The following is a 16,754-nucleotide window of genomic DNA, read 5'->3' as shown; positions in this document are numbered from 1 at the left end:
TTTTAATCATATAAGACACGTCAAGTGAATCAAAAGTTAGTCCAAATAAAAGCAATTGAGAAGACAATGTGGACAATCACTCGCATCTTCTGGTCACGTGTCAAAGTATAACAATTCTGGGTCAGGGTTACTCAGAACCCAGCCCCCCCAACTTTTTATATACAGTAAGTACGATTCTGGATGATCAAATTGGAAAGGAAGACAGATCTATCTTTTTAAAATCCCACTACTTGCTGGTAAAAAGACCATGACAAGGAAGTCGTTGAAAAGTGACCCTGCCGAACTGGGTTAGTGGTTGGAAATTGTAAAAGAAAGAAATACTTTGGAAAGACTGACCTACTAGCTTAGGACTGGAAAAATGGACTGGATACAAGAGAAAGCAGAAGCTGTATGGGCCGTCAGCCTGTTTTTCCTCTTTTCTTTAGTTTTATTTGTTATGTATTTGTCGGTTGGAATATAAAGGGTTAAAAAAGTTGTTATTCGAAATACAAAATGTCTAAAAGCTTAAAAAACATTCATTTTACACCAGCTTCTTTCTAATGTACTTTTCTCTGTCTCTCTCTCTCTCTCTCTCTGCGAATTTACTAAAGGACAAAAGAGTCATATCCTGCAGTTTTGCTGAACAAGCTTCTAAAGCTTCTTGCAAATTGAGGAGTCGGGGACTGGTAGTCTCCAGTCCGGCTGTCAATGACCTTAGCTAGTCAGGTCGTCACCAGCCTCAGAAAACATGGAAATTAATGTAAATATGGCCTCCGGCTGCAAAGACACTCATGATAGCCACATGCAAATTTCCCAACAACCTTTTACTACCACTGGGATGAGATTAATATATTGGAGCCTCATGACTGCCTTGTCTAATATGAAAATGAGTCCATGTAGCAATAAGTCATGAGGGAGTGAAACCAATTAGGCAGATTTAAAGGTTCATTTGTGATGCTAAGGGTAGATGTCATAGACTACAGCAAAAGAGAACTTTTGGCAGTTTGGGAGGAGCAGTTCTTCCCTGACAATAACTACACAGACAGACACGGTTTGCTACCCAGACTTGTGTGTCTAACCTTTGTCTGCACCAACCCACTGAGGGGAAGAAAATATTTTATGAGAAAGCCAACTCTATTGATTTATAGCAGGGGTAAAGTCTGCTTAAAGTTGTCAAAACAATCAGTTCCAAGGTGTTGAAGAACAAACAGAAGAGTTATACTTCTGAGAAGGTTTTGGTTCAAGAACCAAGCCAAGTTGTGTTAAGTGTCTCTTGAAAAGTGTTTTAAATGTGAGCTCTACAAATTTTAAGCTTCAACCTGCAGCTACTTGTCATTTTCTCCCAAATTCAACAATACATGTATTATCTTTTAACATTGTATATGTATCTTGATCGTGTGTGTTATACTTCATGATTACACCTTATATTTGTTGTGCAATGTGTTTGAGACTGATGACATAAATGAAACGGACAAAGCCCCAATTTTCTTGGGGTAGTTTTTGGTACTTGACCTAGTGTACGGTCTCCAAAATGTTGTCTTAGTTGTATCAAAGAAGGAAATTAGTTGCATCATGAAGGTCTCTTTGGATACTTGACATCCCAACTACTAATTTGGGAGCGTGGTGCAAAGGAAATTCTGTATAGGTGTTATAAATGGGAAATTCTGAATTGGAAAATCCTTTCAATTGCAAATAGAAACTATATTAATATGAGAATGTCTCTGCCTTGTGGAAAAAGGATTAAATGTAATGTTCTGATCTCACATTGCTGTTTATGTTGCTGGTTTAGCTAATCAGTTAGTTACATTTTCTGATCTTTGCCATTGCTCTAGAGTTAAATCATTTCCATAGAACAGATGTTTAGTAGTTAGCAGAGTTACAAAAATGAACAGATTTAAAATTAAGTTTACAACTTTACAGTAATGCTAGAAGCTGTCTGAGCTTGTAGTTAGGCAGAGTGGCACTGTAATCTAAATGCTAGCATTAGCATTAAAAGCTGATGTTTAGCAGGTACATTTTAACGATGTTCCCCAAGTTTGCCATGTCTGGATTTAAACATTTGCTAATAAGCATTAGCCCTTGTTGAGTAAACATTTTATTCATAAATGAAAATATTTGAAAGCTAAACCTCATATCAACGGATGGAAGAATGAACTCAACGTATTTGCAAAATAACTCCAATACATGACGGACAAAAACTCCCAGAAACGTTTCTCATTATTGGACTTATTTATGTTGCTTGAATAGGACCCGCACACTTCCGGAAAGCAAAATGTTTTGTTTTTTTTTTGCTGTATGTTGTTTGTATTTTTGTATTGTTAACACCAATTTACATTTTTGACTTTTATAATGAGCGTTGATGGTTTGTATGAGAATTGTGTCAGTAAAAATGTTAAAAAGCATTAGCCCACAACGTAGGATAAGCTAGGAATTAAATTAGCCTAGCAGGTATTTTGTATTAACAAACAAAATACTAGAGACATGTAAAGTTGTACCCAATAGCAAGGCTAGATTATGGATCAGTCAGGAATCAAGTAATTCCATTTCATCTTAAGGCAAACATAAGTCTGTACTGTCATTACAATCGATCCAAAAGAAATTGAGACATTTATTAAAAACAATAATGTTCATTCGTCCAGTTGTTAAGATGCGCACAGCCATTGTGGCTTAAAATCAGACGTTGTTGTATCAAGGATACATGCAATATTATGCTATGATACCTAAATGGCTGTTGTGTTTCCTCGCAAAGCACTGACCTGTGACATCACAATATATGGTTTGTTGGTACAGCTTGGCCTCGTCGGGCTTGAAGATGATGTTGAACTGTGCTGGGGTTTTAGGCCAGATTTCACCCTCCTGAGCCATGAAAAGACAATAAGGAAAACAATTTTTCATTTTCTAAACCAACCATAGAACTTTAATGGTATATTCTCTCACACAGAAAAATAAGTTTGGTTTGAGAAGCATTCACAGGTAACGTTTGAAGCAGCTTAATAGTAGGAATGGACATTTATGGGTGGAAATTTCGGTGTATTTTAGAAAACAATGTGATACTTTAACTGTCTCTGTCACCTACTAATACCTGTGTGTGTTTGTGTGTGTGAGTGTGTGTGTGTGTGTGTGTGTGTGTGTGTGTGTGTGTGTGTGTGTGTGTGTGTGTGTGTGTGTGTGTGTGTGTGTGTGTGTGTGTGTGTGTGTGTGTGTGTGTTTGTGTGTGTGTGTGTGTGTGTGTGGATTGTTTAGACTGCTGATCAATTCCCTCAAATTTGCTCTCAAAATATGTGTTTGGTCTGTCCTACACACTGTTTACTTTCTCTGCCCCCACCCCGTCTCTCTCCTGCCCTCTCCTTCTGTTTTTTGTCCGTTTCCTCTCTCCCTCTGCCCAGGGAACCTGACTGACTTGAGCAAAGGAGACACTGGCAGCAAAGGGGGATGGCGGTGTCAGAACAGGTCAGGCTACCTGAAAGTCCTCGGGCAGAACGAGACGTGACCCTCCCATTACAGAGCGGTCAGATTGAATTAACATTCTACCAATGTGGCACAGCATGTAGAGAAAAGTGCCTAATGACACTGTTTTAAACATCCAACAAGCTCAAAGGCCATAAAGTGGTGCTGGAATGAGTCCTGAAAAACCCGAAAGGAGTTAGCATTTTATATTTTAAGTCAACGTTTCTTTTAACAAGTTCTTGGTTAGATGCCTGAAATAAGATATGTGGTAACATAAGCTGAAGAGATTATCACATTTTGTTCTACAACATAAAACATGTCCGTAATCACAGCAGACACCAGCAGTAACACCATCTATCCCATCATAATTCCTCCTAGTGTGAGTGCAGGTGGATTATTCTAGTAATGCAGTTATCTTTCCCTACTTCCTGATGATTTGTCCTTTACATTTCTTCTGAAAATCATTATGTTTTTCAGAAAGGTCAATGCACAGTGGTTAGGAAAAGACAAAGACAGTATTTTTTGACTATTTGATAGGCCAACAAACAAAATACTTAAATAGCAGATGGAGTGGAAGCAGGGGGACTGTGACGGGTTAGGGGTCAAAGGCCATGGTGAACATTTGTGTTTTTAATGATGATTTAATGACGAGTGTGGGGAATGGAGAGCAGGCCGTGTCCGAGGATCACAGACTCTGAGAAGGGCTATAGGGAAGGAGGAGGTCCGATAAGTACTGGAGGGCAAGGGCATGGAGTGTTTTGTATTGGATCCGGGACTTGACCGGCAGCCAGTGAAGGTTAATGAGGGTGGGGGTGATGTGCTGCCATAGCTTGGTTGCACTTATGTTTTAAATTCTCCCCTGGAAATATATTGAATGATTGCATTGCAGGTTGTTTTTATTTATAAAATGTATTATATATATTGTATAATACCCCAGTCATTCTAAGCTTCAACTTGTTATAAAAATGGCGGATGCTAACAAGTGACGACAAACATTAGCCACCTTCAGCTTAGCAGTGGTGAAAATTCATCATCACTGCACCACACCATTGAACTAGCTACTAAATCCCTGCCAGCTTAGAAAAGGCTCAATACAGTGATGTTAACTCTCTTGGAATTAATTATAGTATCAAATTATTCAGACACATCATGAGCAGTTATTATCTCTGCAGTACAGTCTTAATAAGGAGAGAAACTAGGCTGCAAATCCATGGGGTGTGGATTATTAGCTGACAAGAGATACTGGGAAAGTGGGATTTGGAAAGACAGGAAAGCACAGACACACACAAACACACCGCTGGTTCCAGAGTTAAGCAGCTGTGTGAGAGGACCAGGCGTTGGTCCTTCGCTGCCTGGCTTCGGCGTTCCTGCAGGGCTTTGGACAGCTGTGGGAGGTGATGGATCGCTGTAGGGTCGGTCTCACACTGAACAAGCCACCGTTTTCTTTCCTCCTCCTCATTCTGTTGGAGTGATGAGCTCTCTCTAGAGAAATGGAGGAAGCAAGGGAAGGTGAAAGTCAAAAACAAAGAGAAATGAGGACGGAAGAACAAGGAGTTGCAGACAGGAAGAAAGAAATGGGAATTTGAGCTATTTCTGGCATCACATGCTGTGTTCATTTTACTTTCTACATGTACACAGGAAAAGGGGGAGCTTGTACAGTCCACAAAAACAAATCTTCTCAAAGACACATTCCAGTATTGTCCGTGTGAAGTCATTTATGTTCATACACATACCTCAAGAAGCTCAATGCCTCCTCTTGCAGGCTGGGCCATGTCGTCCAACAGTACTTTAGAGGGATCTCACTCCTGTAGGCGAGGGATACTTTGCACACATTGGCAAGCGAAATGTAAGTCTGATTTACCAGGACAGATTCACGCTCAAGATGGATGTCCAGTTCCTCACAAGCCCCATTCAAACGGATGTACACATCTTCACCTGGGCAGAAAAACAGCAGATGTAGAAGAGCAGAGACTACATCAGTGTTTATCAGTGTTTTTAAGTCTTGTGATTATTAAGTGTTCCTTTATGTGGGTCTCATAAGACTTGGATTGATCACACCATCATTTCAGAAGAGGATAATCAAGTCCAAGCAAAACTCCTAAATAAGTGAGGTGAGTGAGGAGACACTCCGGTATTTTAAACCTCCGCCTAATTATCTCAAATTAGGTTTTCTGGGTCGAGGTTTGCTGGCTGAGCGACAAATGCGGCGCACAGCAACAACTTCCGCGTATGTATTGAAGAAGTGGATCAGATGATTGATAGCAGAGGCATTGCAGAATAGTCATTTTTGTTTAGGAAGTTTTCCAAAACTGAGTGAGATGACCCAGAATGAATGGAGTGTCGGTCATGATAACTTAAGGAGCATCAATGCTTCCCTATCACCTTTGGTTAAGGATAGACTGGACCCTCCTTGATGTGGGGAAAGGAGATAATGCCACCCCCTAACTCCTTGCGGCTGCCTCATTTAAAGCGATGCACCATTTGACCATTGATAATTAAGGTTATAGTGCTCATAAAGCTTTTTCGGATTTATGCCATAACTTGCTTATATGTTTTAACCTTTCAATATAATTGTTTCTGAGTTCTGTGTTTATAAGGTAATATTTTCATTTTTGAATGGTGATCAGGACAGTAGTAAATCTAACAAGTTATGTAGACATTGCATAAAGTAATATTTTCCAAATATTCAATCAATTGTAGATGAATACGAGTAGCAGCGGGTTGAGGCTTTGTTTGAGATTCTACATGACATTCTAACCCAAATGAAGTTAAATCATTGTTAGCTTTGTCCACATTTCTATAGCCAATTACCTGGATGCGCTATAAGTAGTCCATCTATGATAAATTATAGTTTCACTCTGGCAGACCCATGTCAATACCTCCAGTCGTCACAGTCAGCAGTCTGAGTTTTCTTAGTACTGCTGTTCTCTTTGTCTTGATCTTAACTCCATGACATTTATTAGGGTCAAGGAAAAGTGGAAGAAAATGTACCTTTTTTTGTTTTACTATTTGACCGTATAGACCAGTGGTACTCAACCTTGTCCTAATCAGGAGCCACATTGACGAAAAAATATTTTTGCAAGAGCCACAATCCAAAAACGCTCCTTTCCTCCCTGAAACCATTATGCATTTGAGAATATGGATAATAGTAATATGTTACTAAGGAATGAAAAGCATAATGTACAGTGCAATAACTGATTTATTATTTTCACTGCAACCACAAAACACACATTGCTGATCATCACTGCTCATAACAACAGATAACAGACAGCATGTTTACTGATCATCACAGTCCATATAACAGCAGATTATAGACAGCAGGGGTTGTCAGAAGAGTAATGTTGTGCTTACTTCACACTCAATGTGATTTCTGACACTCCTTCTGCCGCACAAGTGATTTGAAGTCGGGCTCTGTGCTGGAAACGGCGATCCGAAGGGCCTCTGTTGTGTGCTGCAGACTCAATCTGTTTCGGTTGCGACATTTTATTTTTGAGAGCGCAGAGAATGCTGCTTCACACCGGTATGTGGACGGAAACATTGAGATGATGCGTCTTGCCAGTCTGGAGATATTTGGTAGATGCCCCACCAGTTTCCAAAAGTCCACGACATCTATAATCCGAAACTGACGCTGAAGTTCATCTGAGCTCTTTAACTCCACAAACTCCATTTGAAGCTGCACTAGTCCGAGCTGGTGGCTTATTTGCTTCATTTCATTGACCTCAATCAGGAATGGGTTTTTCACAAGTAAAAAAATATTGCTATGGTCCTTGAAGTCTTGGAATCTTGATGTGTAGTTTTGCTTGAGCTCAGTTAGCACGTCACAGAATTGTGATTGACAGGGCAGGAGAGCGTCTGCATGCATCGCCATCACTTTCTGCACGGTGGGGAAGAAACGGTAATCAGAACCACGGACACTTCGTTCAAGTACATCCAGTTTGTCAGAGAATACTCTGACAGCTGTGTAGAGCTCATACACGGTCTTGTTTCTTCCCTGCATCTTGAGATTAAGTTCGTTCAAGTGCTGCGTAATGTCACACAGGAACGCAACAGACAGCACCCACTCTTCATCATCCAAAAAGGAAAATCGGGAAGTCTCCCCTTCGCCGACAATGAAGGATTTCAGGGGTTCAAGCAGGTCCATGAAATGTGCAAGCATACGTCCTTTAGACAGCCATCTGATCTCGGTGTGTAACACCAAATCTCCATAGTGAGTGTTAAACTCCTCACACAGCAGTTTAAAATGTAGGTGGTTTCTTGCACGGGCCCTGATATAATTAACCACTTCGATTACATTTGCCATCACTTCATTCAGACATTTGAACTTAGCAAACAAGGCTTGTTGATGCACAATACAATGGTATGAGAAAATACCCTCAGCAGCAACCCCGCCGTTTTTCAGCGTTTCTTTCAGCAAAGCCACGGCTCCGTTCCTCTTACCAAGCATCGCTGGTGCGCCATCTGTTGTGAATGCTGTGATTTTTTCTGGTCCAATGTTAAACTTTTCTAATGTTTCCAGCACAGCGTTTTTTATTTCAATGCCCGTTGTTCCATTTTCCAGTGAAACCATGTCAAGCAGTTCTTCTGTAATGTCAAACTTACTGTTGATGGCTCGGATAAAGATGAGTAATTGTGGCGTGTCATTGATATCCAAGCTTTCGTCCATTGCAAGGCTGACAAACTCAGCGGATGACAGTTTGTCCTTAAGAGTATGTGCAATGTTCTCTGAAATGTTTGATGCCCTCCTAGCTACAGTAGAATCCGACAGTTGAATTTTTTTTGCCTCTCGTTCCAGGTCTTTTTTCTCAGGAAACAACGTTGAACAAGCCAGCAGTATGCAATCCTTCACCATTTCTCCATCAGTATATGGCTTCATCTGTTTCATCAGTTCATGTGTGATTTTGTAGGATGCCTCTGTCGCTCTTTCACTCGTATTAGTGTGGAATAAGTTTTTTTGAGCAGTTCGGTTCTGTTTGAGTCTCGCCAGCTTTTCCGCCCTCAGCTCTCCACCTTTCGGAAAGTCGGTACTGAACTTCGGGTGTTTTGTGTCGTGATGGCGCTGCAAATTGGACCTTTTAAATTGTGAAATGACGTTGTCACAAAGCAGGCAGATGCATTTTCCCGAACCGGTGGAGACGAAGAAAAACTCGAGTTCCCAGTCCTCTTTAAATGTTCGATATTCCTCTTCATATTTTCTTTTCCTATATTCCTTTGCCATTTTTGCGTAGTGCTGTATGCTAGTTTTCCCAGTGTGACGGAGCATTTATCTCGCGCACCTGCAATCAGAGCGGGAAACCTGAAATCATTTGTGATTGGTCTTTCAGAGGGAGGGGGGAGGGGCGGCTTAATACACGTGACATGTGAGTGATAATGAAATGTTGATGAATTCTGCTGACAATGTTTTTGTTTTTCGTTTTTTAAAGATTTTTTGAGATTTTTATTTTTTTTAAGTGGGACTTAAAAGAGCCGCAACTAGTCTTAAAGGAGCCGCATGCGGCTCGCGAGCCGCGGGTTGAGTATCGCTGGTATAGACTCATCAGCCAATGAGGAAATTCAAATTTGAACTACCAATGGCGCAATTTATCACCCATTCACAGTCGCTGGGTTTCCATCCAAATGGACCATAAATCCTAATAAAATTTTGAAAAAATTAAGAATGCTTGATTCTATCCACTTCTGTTTTGTACGTATAAGATGTAGGTCGTGTAGGGAGACTGTGGCGCAGTGGGACAGTGTGCTGATTTTCAGATCTTGGGAAAGCAGGTTCCAGTCTGACTGCAGTCAGCATGTAAGACATTTCCCCCCCGAGTGGCTCCTGTGGGGATTGCCCACAGTATTCAATGTATGCAAGTCGCTTTGGATAAATGGCGTTTATTAAGTGACATGTAATGTATAAACCCTCTGGTTGGAAAGCAATTAAACCATTGATCTGCAAACCATCTCTACCGCTGAACATCATACATTTTTTTTGCAATATTTGAAGATTTTCTTTGCATTTTTTGAGTTTCTACCTTGACAATTCTATGTAGGTTTTGTTAATGAAAAAATTGAAATTGCCAGAAAAACAGTTAGATGGAAACACACCTAGTGAGAGACTTATGCATTCAAACAACTGGCCTGCGCTTTACTGCTCTCCAGCCAAAAAGGTGCAACATACCTTGTTTTAAAAGCTGCATGTATAAATGAATGGACAGAGAATTTAGAGTAACGAACCAAGTGCTTTTGAAGCCAACATGTCTTCAGGAGTATAAAGATGACCTATTATACTTCCTGAATTTGAATATTGCACTCGTCAAAATTTCAATATCATTTTTTTTTTGTTTAAAGTTGTTTTTCCGGCTAGATAAGCCTTTAATCAGAGTGACAGTGTTGAAAGGGGTAGACAGAGGGGATGACAATTTGTTCAGGCTGGATTCGATCTTGGGTCCTCCGCACGGGAACTTTCCCAATAAGAGTCCCAATACATGGGCCGCCAGCTCTACCAGGTGAGCTATACAGCAGCCCAAACTTTCAATATCATTTTGACACATTGTCCACCCTTCATCAATATATAAAACTGTATAGGAAAGTTGGGTTTATATAATGCATTAAGTAAAGCAATGTCCTGAAGTGTAGATGCATGGGGGGTTAGCGACAGTTAGACGCTGTTGTTCTGCACATACAGCACAAAACAATTTTATCCACTGAGCAGCCACTACTGCTCCTCTGGGAGTCCCTGGCCTAATGTGGGCACTGGATCGAGGAGAAACTCACAGTGGAGTCAAGGACAAGCTGCTAAGTCTACCTTTGAAATGCTGGATCTGGATCAAAAGGAGATTAAAATGGCTCTCAAAATATCCTGGAAAACTCGCATCCAAAACAACTAATGATGCTAAGAGCCTGAGCTTCAGCTATTTGAAAAGTGCGGCTGAAATTAATAAGAAATGCATACATTACAAAGTTTTAGATGTGTGCTTAACATGATAATACATCAACTTCAAAGTATGAATCTCTGGAAGTAAGAGAGACCGACTGGTTAATAGACATCTAGTGAGTCTTTGTCTCCATTACAGTGTGCACACTTCCATCAGTGAAAGGAAGAGCAACAACCAGCAGCAACAAAAAGACGATGCAAATCAAGGTTTTGTATAAAGCCACAAAAACAAGGGCTTATGTAAATTAAGCGATTGTTTGTTTATAATCAAATAACAAGGCCTGGAGTTTTAGCCTGTAGAAACACACTCCCAATCCCAATATAAAATTATTTATATTTGTATACCTGCAGAGGTTAATTATTTTAAGTAAGGACAAATCCCTCGGAAAGTCTCTCTTAGCACACACAGTAAACTCTTTCACAGTTTGGATACAGTATACAGGAATCTCCTCCATGATTATGTAGTTCATCGTTTCGTTGATATTTTATTTCCCTAGTTTAAATGAAAACAATGATACCTTGGTCAATCAAATTACCCGAAATGAGACATGCAGGATTTTCTCATTTGCAAACTCAAAGAGTGGGCATTTCATTTAATTGTGATTGTTGTGCTTTTCAAAGCTTGTCTCTAGCCAAACCAAACGTGGAGACTTGCCATTAATTACTTTGCACAATTGAATTGAGTGAGCGAATGAAATGAATTACAAGTGCTCTGGTATGCAGGTTTGTTCAACAGACAAGGGGGATTGATGGTCGCTCTGCAGGATGGTAGAGTAAGTGAAATCTGGCTCTTGGCTGAGGATTAGAAACTTGACTCTGCTTTGACAGTGCAAAAACGTTGTGGTCTAAACCTGCACTTCCACTGATTTGAGACAAAGCACCCAATATAAGGCACAGCATATATCATCTCGAGACAAACCACGCCAAGGAAACAAAGTGGTTTCTTCTTCAAGAGTTAAAACTCAATCAATGAGTGATTTTTGTTGCTGTTAATGTTGTTGATAGCTAAAAATACCACCATTTGCTAAACTGTAAATCAATTTGAGTAGTTACATGCCTTGTGGAACAACACTTTTTTATGATTGGTCATTTGAGCTAACATCTTATAAAGAGGTACATTATGAACTGTATGCATGCACACAGAAACAAAGCATAAAAAAAATAGCTTTCAGACAAAGTGCTTTGTTTTTGCTTTAAGTTCTTTCATATTATTAGCTTTAAAAATGTGGGGTTATGAAGCGCTGCCGCTATTCCTTTCTATTCCTATTCATGAATCTGAATAATTTGTGTATAGTTTTTCAATTTACATCTACTTTCTATGCAATGTTACTGTGGAGTTCTCAAAAAGTTTTCCAAATATGGGCAGATGTAGACCGGATGTGGTCCCATCTGCGCATGCGTTAACTTGCTGGTTGGTAGGATCAGTTTTTTGACTGGTGAAGCTGAGCTGTTGTTTACCTAGCATGTGTAATGTATGTTCGAGTGCTTGGTGAAATAAAACGTGTAAAAGACAGATCGGATTCCCGTGCTTGAGTAGGACACTGTTTCACCAGTAGAAAACCCCCTTTTGCGGTGGGAAGTATTAGATTAAAGTAGTTAATTTAATAAAACCGTACAGTTACTTTGAAAACTTAGAGTTTGGGTAATACCTGTGCAGTTCTTGGCTGCCTCAATAGCAGTACGTCAGCTTGAATGGCACTACTTAGCTAACTTAGCTAACTTAAATTAGCTCAGCTAGGGTCTGCGTTGGTCTAACAAAACAAATTCTTAATCAACTTAGTCTGCCGTTAAAGATACAGCTAGTTTTCTAAGGCCTTTAGTGTGACGGATGTCCTTGTAAAAGTCTTCAATTTTAGGAATAAACTCTTAAGAATGCAAACATGGAGGCATGCTATATGTAACCAAATAACATGGTGTGCAGACCAGAGGGCCCTATTTTATGACCAGCACAAATTAGCGCACCGCTTCAGTGTGATTTGTTGTTTCATTTTATCATCCAGCGCCAACGTTGTGTAAGAAGCTTATGTAATTGTGTGCTGTAGGCAGGTAGCAGAAAGTGATTGCTCCATTGACCAACAAAAAACTGGTCTGGCATGGCATAGTCATTTGCTACCTTTTAAAGGATGCATTAATTCAATAGGAACTAGAAAATAGGGCCCTCAGTATCAACGACTTTCCATTGCAATAAAACACAAGGCGGTCTTCAGATTAGTCCATAGGTAGCTCTTCTAGTGAGGAACCTGCAGCTAATGATTGTGAATGTGTGAGTGTTCCTCATAATTATATGAGGACAAAAACCCAGGACTGTTTAAATGCTATTTGATTAGTGTCAGAAAAACAACTCCCTCGAACACAACATACTCACAGACAAACACACTGAATTAGCCCATGATTTCCCTTCCCACTGATTGGTTCCTATGGCGACAACAAATGACGCTTATTTCTGACTCTAGAGTGTGTTTGTGCATGACTAAAAAAAACCTTCATTAGGGCTCTATACACATTAGAGTGATTCAGATACAATAAAATAAACATACATTGTTTTGTTTATTTAAGTGGGCACTATTATGCTTTTTGGGTTTGCCCTTTCCTCTAGTGTGTCTCCAAAGGCTAAATAAAGTAACCACCACTACGTATCAATCGGGCTTCTATTGGCCAGCACTTCAACAAATTGTAAGTGATATGGTAAGGGACATATCTTATTAGTTTACCATATCTTATTAGTTTACCAATCACAACAGAGTTGGCCAGCTATCCAATCAGAGCAGAGGGGGAAAAGAGGTGGACAGTATGAGGAAAAATAAAGCCCTTTTTGAACAATATGAACCTGAAAATGAGCTCAAAAGGGCCCCTTTAACTTTAAACCCAACTAAGTCCCACTAAGATCAAGGCACCTTTTTATTAAAAGACATGGCCAATAACTTCATAGATGCAATTCAACAATGAAAGTGGAAATTGAATGACGATTTAACAAAACAATTAACTTTCACAATTCAACGTTCACTATTATGTGTTGAGTTTGCATAAGAGATGCTGTCCCATTAGGTTTCAAGTCCTGCTCAACGCAGACTGCAAATAAGAGCTTTTAATCCATCTCTGCTTGGGCTTTACCGGAGTGAGCAGAAGTGATTAATTGGGACCTGAGATTCTTCCTTTTCTAAGTAACATTAAAGCCTCAGTAGAAGTAAAACTCTCCCAGTGTGACTTATTTTCAGATGCACAAGCAACAAATTGCCCTCTGTATAGTTTGAGGGGAAAAACTAAGTATAATCTGAAGAGTGTAGGCTGGTTAAATCTATACAATGACCATTTAGTAAAAACACATATATGAATTGAAAGATCTGCTTCCAAAGGTCCAATTATCACTGAGATTTCCATCATGTCTAGAGACGGGAATAAGAAAACAGCCTGGCACAGTTCCACAAGTCTTTGTGTTCACTCAGCACGAAAGACAAGCTGTGAGATATCATCGGATGGAGAAGAAGAGAGAACAGGCAACAACACAGAGGATAGAGGATGAATGATAGTAGGAAATGAGAGAGAGAGAGAGAAAGAAAGAGAGAAAGAAGAATTGGGGTGTACAGAGAGAGAAAAGCAATTATCTCACAGCATACGGATGCTATGACGGCAGTTGACAGGCAGGGAGAGCTGCAGCTTATTGCTTAGCTTTCATCATTGCTGTCCCTCTCCCCCAACCCGCCCCGCCCCCCGCTTGCTTTCTCTTCCCATAATTTCTCTATGTACACAGCGAGAGAAGTTCTCAACCCCCTCAGATACCTTTGATTACGGCACAAACAGCAGCACTGCAGTATGTGTGTGTGTGTGTACTTATGTGAATTGGTTGATGTGCTTCTTGCTGTTTCTGTGTTTCTGTGTGTGTGTGTGTGTGTGTGTGTGTGTGTGTGTGTGTGTGTGTGTGTGTGTGTGTGTGTGTGTGTGTGTGTGTGTGTGTGTGTGTGTGTGTGTGTGTTTGTGTGTGTAAGTGTGCTGCTCCTCTACAAGGCTGCTCTGCTGAAGTCCCCTCGGTGCTATAACCCTGTCAAAGCAGATGCCTAAGCGCTCCCTAAGAGCTGTCCGTCTTTTCATTTAAATCAGCAGCAGTGACAGAGGAGCAGGCTGTGTGTGTGTGTATAAGTGTGTGTGTTGGTAGTTATCACTTTTTGGGACATCAATCTGATAAACACCTACGTCACAGGGACCTATGATGCTTTGGGGACTAAAAAGCAGGTCCCAAAAGAACAACATTTTAAATGAATGCATGAGTGTGTGTGTGTGTGTGTGTGTGTGTGTGTGTGTGTGTGTGTGTGTGTGTGTGTGTGTGTGTGTGTGTGTGTGTGTGTGTGTGTGTGTGTGTGTGAGTGATGGGGGGGGGGTTACTGGAGCAGCACAGACTCTGTGCTGACTTTTAAGACTGAACAAGGATTGTGTAATACACCGTGGTGGAAAACAAGCACGCTGAGCAAACTATTATTTTTCAAGGCTTTTAACTGACAGTGGGAAATAAAGACGCAGTGTGTAGCCGCGTTAAGCACCGTGATGTACATGCAAATTGACACGCTAACACACGCACATGCACACAAAGTCAATCTCCAACGGCCCTTCAGCAGAGTGAAACCTTTTTCCAGCACACTGACCTGAAACATACATGAGCGTGAGGGAGACAGGGAAAGGTGCTAAATTAAAAATGATAGTCTCTTGATGGGCTGTAAGTGGTGTTCTGGACCTAGGCTGCCCCCACCCCCTCCTCCCATTATAAAAGCTTAATGCTGCGGAGGGTTGTTTCTGCTGCCACTCCTTCAGCAGACATGCCTGCTAACGTTGCCTTTTAGCACCTCTAAGGTCACGCACAAGTAAAAGATTATGATTACTTTGAGCATACACAACAAAAAGAGGAAAAACTAATTCAAAGACTGAGATATTGTTTACCCTAAACAATCATCATCAGCTCTGGGGAATGGCACAAGAATAATTCAATGATAAACTCAAAAGGGATGAATTTAGATATAAAGTCAGAACATTTCCCTTATCCACCGCAATCCAATCATAAACAGGCAGTTTCCTCACAAGGTGACTTTGCTGTGGTAGAGTTTCAGGACCACTACTGATAACAGAATGATTGTCATGTCAGCATGCTGCTGAGTCTCCCCTCACATGCACACTCAAACACAGTCAGTGCTTCACAGTTAAAGTGGGGGCAGTGCACCGTGGAATATCCACCCAGGTGATGCATAGCTAACAAGGGTGGACTCAAGTCCTTTTTTTCTGCATGGTACACAGCTGTTCTACAGCATTTGCTTAACACCATGGGATTATTCTACCTAGATTACTTTTAGGGAGCTATGTAGCTTAAATTAGCTTCAGAGGAGACTTTGATGTGGCCGGCTTGGGTCGGAAGTAAAGCTGATTTGGTTCTGATTGAAGCATCCCCTTGGTTAATCAACAAATCCAGTCACGTTTGCTATTTTCAGCTACTTATGTTCAGCTGAGAGTACTCGTGTAAAGTGGGACTAATTGCTCTTTTCCCCTCAAAACAAACACTGTAAAACTGGGTCTCGTTTGCCAAGTTACTGCTAACCACGATTTTGCATTAAAACCTTCAGCAAAGTTAGGTAACATTAAATGTTTGCCATCCATAAAAGTTATTAAATATGTTGCTATCCAATTTTCAGAAGTAATGTAAAGGTGTGAAAAACAAAAAATTGGACCGAGCCCTAGTTGAATAATCTCTTTCAATACGCCAATGTTTCCCAAAACTTTCTTCTTTTACCTCTAATTGATCCCCTTGTGTGTTAACGGGAAAATTCAAAAGCATCGTCTTTTTCCCTTTGATGTTTAGGAGTCGAGCTAATTGTGCAGGCAACCAAGGTTACCCTTAAATAATGTGTGACCACAGAGTGTATATCTACAGAACAAGTACAGGTAAAGGTACGGTCAGGCTTTCCAGTGGGGGGGGGGGGGGGGGCAAGGGTACAGCGGACCCCGGGTCATTGGCCCAGGACGAGCAAATGACAAGGTATACAGTTTTAAAAAACGCCAGGAAGAGAGCTAAACAGCATTAGCTTTTAGCAGCTCACTGAAAGAGCTTGCATTGGGTTACATAATGATGCATTTAATTAATTTGAGTAAAATAAATTGCAAGACACTTACATAAATACAGTCTTTGGAAGTTAGTAGATGTTTCAAAGCAATATAAAACACATTTTAGGGAGGAAATTGTGACACTATGACACATCCCATCACTAGCTCAAAGCAGATTATAAAACATATTTAAAACTACAAATGCCCAGATATTATTCTGAATCAAATTATACATTTTAATATAAATTCAACCATTTATTTACATTAATAATTTGGAATGTGGTTTATCCAAATAGTCCCCATAGATAATAGAAAAAAGTAAAAGGACAACATTTTAAAA

At 40.3% G+C, this 16,754-nt stretch overlaps 1 protein-coding gene across 1 annotated transcript in view; it reads right to left on the bottom strand.

Annotated features, from left to right (window-relative positions):
- hydin (HYDIN axonemal central pair apparatus protein) overlaps positions 1 to 16,754 on the bottom strand; it is a 127,051-nt gene that overhangs the window by 96,494 nt on the left and 13,803 nt on the right. The window contains 3 exon segments of the mRNA XM_063907149.1: positions 2,736 to 2,835; positions 4,722 to 4,908; positions 5,160 to 5,361. Of these exon segments, the coding sequence (XP_063763219.1) occupies positions 2,736 to 2,835; positions 4,722 to 4,908; positions 5,160 to 5,361 (489 nt within the window).

The sequence above is a fragment of the Eleginops maclovinus genome, chromosome 2, assembly GCF_036324505.1.
Source record: "Eleginops maclovinus isolate JMC-PN-2008 ecotype Puerto Natales chromosome 2, JC_Emac_rtc_rv5, whole genome shotgun sequence".
In the NCBI taxonomy this organism is placed as follows: domain Eukaryota; kingdom Metazoa; phylum Chordata; class Actinopteri; order Perciformes; family Eleginopidae; genus Eleginops; species Eleginops maclovinus.
This window is presented reverse-complemented; position numbering and strand designations above follow the sequence as displayed.